This window comes from Dipteris shenzhenensis, chromosome 8, assembly GCF_047967505.1.
Source record: "Dipteris shenzhenensis isolate YYH24624 ecotype China chromosome 8, Dip_SZ_1.0, whole genome shotgun sequence".
Classification (NCBI taxonomy): Eukaryota; Viridiplantae; Streptophyta; class Polypodiopsida; order Gleicheniales; family Dipteridaceae; genus Dipteris; species Dipteris shenzhenensis.
The window spans coordinates 45883390-45894024 of record NC_141603.1 but is presented as its reverse complement, the minus strand read 5'-3'; the positions used below and the strand labels follow the sequence as shown (position 1 = coordinate 45894024).

The window sequence follows — 10635 nt, the reverse complement described above, 5'->3', positions numbered from 1 at the left end:
TTTGATAAGCCTAATGTTTATATGATTTTTGAAAAACGTTAAGATATAGTCCCCATTAAGCTTTAGAATTGCCCAAACTAAAAAACATCTTTTGCATGTAGGTTGATGTGGCTACTTACAACCATCATGGTAGTGGGCATGGCTAGCTTGAACATTGTGGTTAATCTTTAGGATCACCCTTAATTTATAAAATTTTCATGTGGGCTAATGTGTATAGTTTTAGCAGGTTGGTTACAACCATTGCGGTCATTTTGACCATCGTGGAGGTTGACATGGGCCACTATGGTTATTTGATGCTACGTGGTTGCAATAGATGCATGGGGTGACATGGCCATGATAGTGGTCGAAGAAGCATGGAGGCTAGCATGGTTGTATGTCCTCCACGAAGAATTATGTGCATGGCTCAAATGATGCAAGAGCGATGCCACGTGAATATGATGCAGTATGCCATGCCATCACCACACAATATATCTGATCATGCTACTAGCATTGGTGCAATAAACATGGAGGCTGGTAAAAATTTTAATTTTGTGGTGAAAATTGGGGTTTCATGCCAAGAAAAAAAGCCAACGAGTGCACGTGCTAGGCCACATCATCGTGACCTACCTCTTGATTCTATAATCCCCCTTCCGACACCCATTATGGCACACCCAAAAGTGGTTCTATGGTTGGCTACACCCGATCATGAATTGACCCCATGATGCTATAATTAGAAAAGATGGTAGTGGTTTTTTACCATAGACTCCACCAAACTCTGAACCAATGAAAGAAATACTCTTGTTCTTCCTGACAGTGTGAATAAGTACATACTAATGAATTAAGCTAATTCCTTCATAACATGTCCATACCTAAGCATAAATTAATATAATTAATGCCACTTTCATCTTGAACATAGGTGGTCTTTCATCCTTATCATTTTGATCCAAGATGGTGGTATATGTTCCAAGTTTATCAAACTTTTAAAGATAGGAATGTGGGTATGGCAATGGCAATGGATCTAGTTTATGCTGGTCAATGGTGGTATATGTTCCAAGTTGATCAAACTTTTAAAGATCAGAATGTGGATATGGAAATTCCAATGGATGTTGCCAGTGGATTTAGGAAAGAAGATGAAGATCATAATATGAGAGAAGAAGGTGGAGATAATGACATCATAATAGAAGAAGATGAAGATTACCACATTGGGGAAGTAGATGGGGATCATGTACTACCTAACGGTATTGAAGATAGTGAAGAGGATCAAGTCTTAGGTAGTATAGAACTTGATGATATAGGTGAGTTGGGAACAGAACTAGAGATAGACTTATTTGGCATGCATGCTCGATTTGGATGAAGATGAGGTCTTGATGTAAATTCTACTAATTGATTTTTATGCCATCGAGACTCAGGGGCTTCACCTCCCAAAATTCTAGTATACCACGTACATTCAAAAGGAGGGGTATTTTAATTCCACTTTTGGAAAAAATTTAACAGGCTTACAATAAAAGCAAGGGGTTTTTAATTCAAATTTAGAAAAATATCCGTTAGTTCATAAGTAAAGAGGGGGTGGTTTTATTGGGGACAAAATTTTAGTTGAAGGGTTTTTTTAATGCACCTTGAATGCACGTGATACCTAGGATTTACTAGTGGTGCACCCCCCGAGCATCGAGAGGGCTTCCTATCCTTGGCCCTTTCACTTCTATATTTGCATTATGCCAGTTTGTAGATTAACTCCATCATGAATATATGAGTATTTTGATCCCATAGATGCTCTTAAATATTTTAACTTGATCAAAAAAAATAAAACTTGTAGGCTGAAATGATTTTGGATCATATTGCAAACTCCTAACATTGTCGAGAATGCTAGCATCAATTATATGTTGGTATAGGCAGATTTATAGATATTGATATACCTGTCAGGTGATAATGGATGCCTATATCAATGCCTACACTAACCTATGTACCACACCTATACCGATAAATTTTGTGACTGTAAATTTTAGTAATGGTTTGCTAGTTTAGATGCAAAAACCATTCTAAGGCATGCAAAGCATTGAGGAATAAGCGTAAAAAATGGACCCCCTATAGTAGTTTGGTCCACATTTGCTAACTGAATTTATCATTAGCCCATCAAGCAATAACTTGTTATTCTAGATTTTCTAAAAGACCTCATTAAGTAAAGGAGACCTTGTGAATGAGATCACTATCAATACAAATATATTTTATGAACTTTCAAAACTTTGTATAAGAGTAGAGAAATTTCAATGCAATATCTATACAACAAGAAAGTACAAGTGAAATCTAGTATAAGCAAATTAAAGATGTCGACAATGATAAAGGATTTGAAGCCAAAATTTCCATAGATTGTGAAGTACCTATTGCTCATACTATCTTCATGAATGAAGTGAGATTGATGCTATGTAATTTGAGAGAACTATGTTCAAAATTTCTCCTTTGTTGCTTGGACCAAAATTGTAAAGAAGGGGACTTGAGATATTCCCCACTTTTCCTAATATGGTCTTTGTATATGAAAGATGCGTTTCGTAGTGAGTCTATGTTTACCTTTGATTTCACCGCTCGAATAGTGTGCTAGTGGAGGCAAGTTGGAAGTTGCTTAGGAATCTTTGTACATGAGGGGAGATAGCATCCAATGTCTATTAACAACACTTTATTTCTCTCCTTGCTAACATATAATGAGACCATGATGGAAATACCCACTTATTTCATGGTCCTACAGAGTTCCTTGGGCCCTCGGGTCCAGGATGGGAAAAAGTGGGGGATTATTGTGCTCTATTTTCATTCCAAATAGAGGGAATTACAAATCCGTGCTCTTCCTATCTAGAATCAGGCCCCTCTTGTGTGAGTATGTCCCCAAGATGTTGAACAAATGGAGTCCTATTTTTCCAAGAGTCATTTTCTAGGAGTCCTATTTGTGTTAAACATTTTAAAAGTTTGACTTCCTTTTCTCCTCATAGTTCTCTCTCTCTCTCTCTCTCCCCCTCTCTCTCTCTCTTATGAGGGACTCTTCGTTGAGTATGAGTTCCTACCAACAAGTATCATTGGGCACTTCGAAATCAAGAGAGGTTGAAGTCACGTCAACACAAGTCTTTTGAATTCTAAATGGTATAAGGTAATGGGCGGGGGAAGGAAGGCAATATTCAGTCATGGGTCTCCTTTTCTTCTGTTTCTGCATGGGTTTGACGTTCATGCCCTCCTCCTCCTACGCGTCTACGAGCTCTCCCTCGCCATCACCATCGCCATCGCCAATCCGAGTATTGGTGCCCCTCAAAGTCGGCTTCACCCAATTCGTTTCGTGGTATGGCTCCCCGCGCAATGCCTCATTCGATGGCTTCTGCGTCCAAGTGTTTCGCGAGGCTGTTCAGCGGCTTCCAGTACCATTTGCCTACGAATTTCTTCCCTTTGGAGACGGGCACTCCACCCCGTTGTACGATGGCATGGTAGCTAAAGTCGAGAACGGGGTCTCTTTCTAACTATATCTCTCGTTTTAAGTGGTGTTGATGAGTGATGTACTCCGCCAGGCCCGCCTGTTGCTGGGAATTCTATGTGTGTGTACGCGCGCGCGCGCGTGTGAGAGAGAGAGAGATATGCAAAATTAGTTAGATTGGTCGTTGAACTGCTGCTGATACCCACTGTTTTCGTGGGGATGAGGAGTGCAGGAAGCCGATGCCATCGTTGCAGATCTTACCATCACGAAAGATCGCATCGACAAAGTAGACTTCACTCTACCTTACATACAGGCTTCACTTGTCATGGTTGCGCCCTTCAAGTATCGCGAGACGGGTACAACTTTCTGGGGCTTCACGCATCCCTTCTCCGTCGACTTGTGGCTCTCCATTGCAGTTGCGTTTGCCGCCACAGGTTTTGTGGTTTTTATTCTGGAGCAGCACAACCCGGAATTCTCCAAGCAGTCCACAAAAACCGCCGATGCCCAGTTTACTCCTTATCTGTCGGGGTCTGCAACCCGCCAGTACCCCAGCTCGCAGATTGAATCATCCTCGTTCAAGTCATTAAACTCTTCGACCGCCGTCCCCGTTTCAGTCAAACGCCGACTGATGAATGCATATTGGTGTGTTTACTAACTGTCCCAATTCCGTCCATTATTTTCAAACGGGGAATATTTCGTAGAACTTCGGGGCCATTTCCGCAGCCTAACCTTCTGATCTTACTTCTGATTCCTGCAGGTTTACTTCGTTGTCCGTCTTCTTCGCTCAGCGTAAGCTCCCAATTGCCCATGCTTTGTCATCTTCTTCATTCGGTTTGCTATCTGGAAAAGGAGGTCTCATTTTGATGCACAGAGGATTTGATTCAATGTGCAGAAGAGGCAGTCACAACCCATGCTGGGCGCGTTGTGACAGTTGCTTGGTTGCTAGTAGTACTCATATTCACGTCAAGCTACACGGCAAGTCTAGCATCGCTTCTTTCACAGCAGCTACGTTATCCCGCTATCCAAGGATTCGCAAGCTTGCAGAAAAGCGATATCTCCATTGGTTATCAAGAGGGATCGTTTGTGCAAACTTACCTAAGAAGGCTTGGTATCAAACAAAGCAGGCTGAAACCCTACGCTTCGGAAGAAGAATTCGCAAACGCTCTCAGATTGGGTTCCAACAACGGTGGAGTGGGAGCGGTTCTGGATGAGCTTCCTTATACACAAATCCTTCTTCAATCAGAGTGTGATTTTACGACTGTAGACGATCAAGTCGCTTACTTTGGTGGATTTGGCTTTGTAAGCGTTGTAAAGACAATTTCTATATTAACGCCATACGGTCGAGTAAATTGCTGCTGTTTTTTGCACGCCCGTGCGCACTGAAATCGGTTTGCCCACGTGTTGAATCATGCAGGCATTCGCGAAGAACTCTTCTTTGACGGACGAGGTATCGAAGGGAATTCTATCTCTGATGGAAGACGGCGTCCTGCAAAGGATCAAGAACGGCTGGATCGGTGGCACTGGTGGATGCAGCTCCAACAATACACCGGCCACGCGGCTGGAATTGAGGAGTTTTGGAGGGCTGTTTTTTATTCTGGTGATTGTGTATGTTATCTGCATTGTGTGGCGTCTGGGGATCAAGCGATTGCATCGACTGCAGAGAGAAAAAGCGATGTCGAGGTCTGCTGAAGGATCGGGACGATCGCCTAGTGCTGACAATACAGTGGATGAGTCCTTTGAAGATGCAACGCATTTTTGATGGTTTAAGCCCTAAGATCAAAATGAGTTCTTCCAATAAGTATGTGATTAATTTTGGACTTCTTCTTCTTTGTTGTAAATACAAAAGTAATTTTAAGGCACTATAATTTGACATTAGTACTGCAAAAATTTGGCTATGAAGAAACAAGTTTGTAAAGGAACTCTCGTCAAAGCATAGTGATTTGATGATCATAAGAATTTTAAGTCATTTGTGAAGGAACAACCATGCTTAAAGAATAGTGGTTTTATGTCTTTAATTAGGGCCATAAAAGTTGCAATCATTTGTTAAGGTTTGTGTAAAGAATATGCGTTTTATGTCTTTAATTAGGATCATAAAAATTGTAAGTCATTGAAAATAGCTTAACATGCCATTTACTAATATTCATATATGAAACTCCTATACGTCTTGTAATGCTTCAAAGCTCCACAAGGGCATGCTTTAAAGAGTTACTTTACACATAAATATCAAATGCGTTGTGAAATTCTGCATGAATATGCATACACAATGTATGAATTTACAAACTTGGAAGCTTCATAATTATAAGTTATGAATTTTCTAGCAAATCTAGTGTATACAATTGCATAGATCACAATGTATCTTACATGATTTCTTGAAATACATTGCAATTCATTGGATATTGGATATATAATATAGATAAATATGTCTACAATGAGATTTTACAAGCATTATAAGTTGGAGCATGGTGTAGAGTTGAGCACACATAGATTTGGTGATATAGGCCTCATGCATTTGGCTTTAGGGGTCATGATTTTAGAATGCTAGACCAATCATCCTAGGGAGCCTCATGGATCCCATGACCCTAGATACATGGGGTTAACTTATAGTCAAAGAATATTGAGCAAACCAGGGTGTGGTTTTTTTGCAAGCATCCTTCGGCGAGCGTGTGCAAATTTGGCTAGCATACTCTCTCGCTCTCTCTCTCTCACTCTCCCCTCTCGCTCCTCGCCCACCTCTAGCTCCTCGCTCCCTCTCCAGCTCCTCCACTCCTTTGCTTAGCTCCTTGCTCAACGCTCACCTCTGCTTAGCCCACGCTTTTGCCTCTAGCTCTACTCATCCCACCCACCTAGCCTAACTCTCAACCCACCCACCTAACCTAGTTCGAGGTAGCAAAACCCATTCGCCTCAACAACAACACCCGTTCGGCTTAGCTTAAGGTCATTAGTTGGAGTTGAGCATAGCACGGGATTTGGGGTAGCAAAAGCCACTTGCCTCAGCAGCGGCACCCATTCACCTCAGATTAGGTTCATCTGTTGGAACTCCAGTAGCCCTCAGTCACGCCTCCTCCTCCCCCTTTTGGCCCCCTCCTGCCCCCCCTTTTCCTAGTTTGCTTTTACAGCCAACAAAAGAAGTCAGGTCACCATGCTGAGCTAGGCTGACTCCCCTGAGCCCAGCTCTAGGGGTTAAGGTACAACAAAGGTGGATGCTACCAATGCCACCCTGGATATGCAATTTGTCACCTCAAGTCCTACTACTCTTGTAGCTAAGAGGCTCTCTTACTCTGCCATTGCTTCGACACCATATCCCCCCGCCTCCACCCTATGTCCTGACTAGATATTAGAGGAAGCTCGACCTGGATGAGTAGATTTATTTCTTGCATAGATAGAACTCAGAGACGGAAAGCTCCAAATCACTTCTTTGGAGAAGCAAGTCTAGGACATGGGCAACAAGAGATTGATGGAAAGTGCAATCCGCATGTATTGGCAAGAGTGGCTAGATTTGTTTGTCGGCTCTTGTAGATGCATGTGATCGGTTGAGCTTTGTGTAAGGAAATATATGTGTGGCTAAAAAGAAATCTAGATATTGTTAGGTCTACTTTTTGAAAGAGAAATTTGAAGTGTCTTCTTGATTTCAAGAATTGAAATCCATGGTAGAAAACTAGACAAGTGGAAAGATCAAAATCATGAGATCAGACAGAGGAGGTAAATACATGTCTTCAGCATTCATGAACTTTTGCAGAAGTCATGGCATTCAAAGAGAATTCACTTGTGTAGATACTTCTCAGTAGAATGCAAGAGTTGAAAGGAAGAATGGGACTTTAGCAGACAGTGCTAGAGCAATGCTTAGTGAAAAGCATCTTCCAAATCAGTATTGGGTAGAAGCAATATCCATTGCAAACTACTTGCTTAATTGGCTTCCTACCAAACCGATACAGGGTATGACTCCTTATGAAGCATTCACTGGACATAATCCACACATTGGGCATCTTCGCATCTTTGGTTGCATAGCATATGCCCACATACATGATGATCATCGCAGGAAATTGGATGCAAAGTCATGCAAATGCATCATGGTTGGCTATAGTGAAGAAAGCAAAGCATACAAATTGTATGATACCATCAACCGCAAGGTCATTATCTCCAGAGATGTAATCTTTGATGAGGAATCAGAATGGAAAACCTCAAACATATAGGAGATGGAAGCATCAACTTCATAGTCATCTACAAAACAGGTTGATGAGCAATTTCCAGCAACAGCCTAGGCAGAGCCACAGCATCTCAGATGGTCTACTAAGGAAAGCAAAACACTAGCCAAATTGACATATGCTCAGAAAGGCAAAGCAATTCAGGTTGAAATGACCAACTATGCTCTTATGACTACCATCATGGCTACAAAAGAGCCAGTGTACTTCGAAGATGCAGTATACAAGCCAAAATGGCAATTTGCTATGAATGAAGAAATGGATGCTTTGTATAAGAACAATACTTTGGAATTATGCGACCTTTCACCATGAAATAAGGCCATAGCAAACAAATGGGTATACCAAGTGAAGTACAATCTAGATGGCAGTATTCAAAGATACAAAGCCAAACTAGTTGCAAAAGGATTTGCACAGCAATATGGTCAAGATTATGATGAGACTTCACAACAACACAAAGCAACTATAGACGCGCTTGGTCGACGCGCAAAATAGCGGGCGCGTCTATAGGCATTACTTTAGTAGAGAAATTACGGGCACGTCTAAATGCACGTCTAAAAGCTCGTCTATATGCGTGTAAATTACCGCATCTACGTGCACGTCTAACCTGAGAAAATACGGGCCCGTCTAACATCCCGTTTATTAGCACGTTTACACTGAGAATCAGACGTGCATTTAGACGCATAAATAGATGCAAACCAGAGAATACAGAAAGTGACATTTTGGTGTACATCATTGCTTTCCAAACATTGCCCATGATTACCAAAGCACATAATTTTTTGCAAGCCCACATATACAAGAATTAAGTGAGATGAGGAGAATGAGACAATATGTAAAATTGTTTTGCCAATATCAATTATGGGGCTACGGTTCAATCTCATCCTCAATGAGATCAACCCTTGCCAAACTATCTACTTCAAAATCCAAACAAGTGTTTAGATCTACAAATACATTCAACCCACTACTACTTGTGTCACTCATGTGCTCATCGAAATCAGCATCTCGAATGGTAGGCTCGTCCTCACGGGTAATGGCCTCAATATCTATATCTCCTATCTCATGATCATCCTCCTCTCTTGTATCAGGGTCATCATCACGTCCATGGCCATGATCATCCTCCATACACTCCATATTAGTAAATGTACTATACATCACTTTGGAACGTGGCATAATAGGTATGACATGCCACCATCTATTATTATCCACCATTGGTTGATAGACAACCTAATTCAAACACAAATACAATCATGTTACTTTTCTTGCATCAAATATTTAAAACCGAGTATTTTTATATGTGTGCACAGTACATGTTCACATTGTTGCGGTAGTACTAGTGTGTCCTTTCTACTTTGCCAAAACTTTGTGGAGTCAATAGTTACAAAGCCACTTGCATGGCGTTTGATTGTTGCATTAGGGCCTCTTTCCACCACGTCCTTAAACCACTTTACAACCAAAACATACACAAAGAAGCGTCGAAAGTCAAGCATAATAATATCTTGGATTATGCCACAATAATCATCCATGGCTCCATTGGCTCCCTCAAAGCTAGCAATGATGCCGCAATCTTGTGTGTTTCTCTTATCATCAATCCATTGTGTTCGAAAATGCTTGCCCTCACACCATATAGCATTGAACATAGTGCACTACACCAAGAAAAAATCAATTAAATAAGCAATCTAAATTATAAAAAGCTCCTAACTTATGCATAACATTCTATATACCGACCTTGCTCATGCATCCCCTAGCATACTCCCATTCTTCCATTGTGATATGCATCCCCTCGTCTTTCTCTACTTTCTCCATTTCATCAAGTAGCCAATCCACATGAATATCCTTTGGAAGTGCTCTTAGATGCTCAGGGTATGGCACAGAGATCCGTGGTGTGTATGAAAGAGGGCCCTTTCTTCTTGTCTTCTTGCCTTTGCATCCTCGTATCTTGTCACCCATCTTTTCATCACATCACTATTAAGCACGCAAAAGAGGTTGATACTATTATGCAAAATGTGTCTATTACTTTGTTGCGTCCTTTCCCTTGAGGCACAATAGAGGTCATCCTTAGGTCTTCGTCATCTCTCCATAGTCATGGGAGAGAGCTATCCACATCAACAAGAAACTCAGAAATATATACAAGTGACTCTTGTACCAACCAACCCTCAGCCATGCTACCTTCGGGTCTTGCATTTTGTCTCACGAAGCCCTTCAAGGTCTTCATGAAGCGCTCGAGGAAGAACAACCATCGTGCATGTATAGTACCGCATATAGCAATCTCATCCACCAAATGCACTATGAGATGTAGTTGGCTTGTGAGAATAGAACGTGGAAATGTCTCCTCCACTAAACAAACCGCCTCCACTGACATAACTCGAGCATTCTCAAGCGTGGTGGGATCTATTTCCTTTGAGCTCACATACCTCACAAGCTCGCCCATCTTGTAAATACAATCTTTCACGTCCTTCGATGCACTACGTGAAATGCTAGTAGGTAGTATGAATTGAACCCGCGAGGAGGTGGTTGATTAGTTGCTTATAGCTATTCACTCACAAATTTGAAAGGAAAAAGATATTATGCATATAAAATACTTACTTGGAGCATCTTGTGCCAATCATGAGATTTCAAGTCATATAATTGCTCTACACCTCTTTTCTTGCTCTTTGTAAAGGCTCCCTTCAAACACCTCATGCATCCAGTGGGAGTACGAATTGTAGTAATAGCGTGCTTCACTGTCGCCATCTCTAGCTTTGATAACATCCACGGTGCACGAGGTAAAAAAACATGCCCATTTGGTCTCTCTTGAGGCCAAGCTTCATGCATCCTCCCTGTGGTACGTAGATCCTCCCTTATGCCTGCCGAATCTCGTGTCCCATTCAAATGCTCCCAAATGGTAGATGCCACATTCTTGAAGATATGCATGGGATCAAGCAAGTGATTGATCTTGAGGTGGGACCAATATGGTAAATGATAAAAGATGGAGTATCTAAACAAAATAAAGTGTTAGCGTGCAATCTTTACTTTAAG

General features: G+C 41.4%; 1 protein-coding gene across 1 annotated transcript; it reads left to right on the top strand.

Moving 5' to 3' along the window:
* Positions 1 to 3143: 3143 nt before the first annotated feature.
* Positions 3144 to 5183, top strand: LOC147899578 (glutamate receptor 3.3-like). Its single transcript, XM_087377756.1, has 5 exons — positions 3144 to 3458; positions 3657 to 4066; positions 4182 to 4213; positions 4317 to 4723; positions 4839 to 5183. The coding sequence occupies exons 1-5, from the start codon at positions 3144 to 3146 to the stop codon at positions 5181 to 5183; spliced, it is 1509 nt and encodes a 502-aa protein (XP_087233882.1).
* The last annotated feature ends 5452 nt before the right edge of the window (positions 5184 to 10635 follow it).

Excerpts from the sequence above, each read along its gene's own strand:
- LOC147899578 (XM_087377756.1), top strand. The coding sequence starts at position 3,144 with ATGGGTCTCCTTTTCTTCTGTTTCTGCATGGGTTTGACGTTCATGCCC. Across the intron at positions 4,067-4,181 it reads CGACTGATGAATGCATATTG|GTTTACTTCGTTGTCCGTCT; the intron begins GTGTGTTTACTA and ends TGATTCCTGCAG. Across the intron at positions 4,724-4,838 it reads ACTTTGGTGGATTTGGCTTT|GCATTCGCGAAGAACTCTTC; the intron begins GTAAGCGTTGTA and ends TGAATCATGCAG.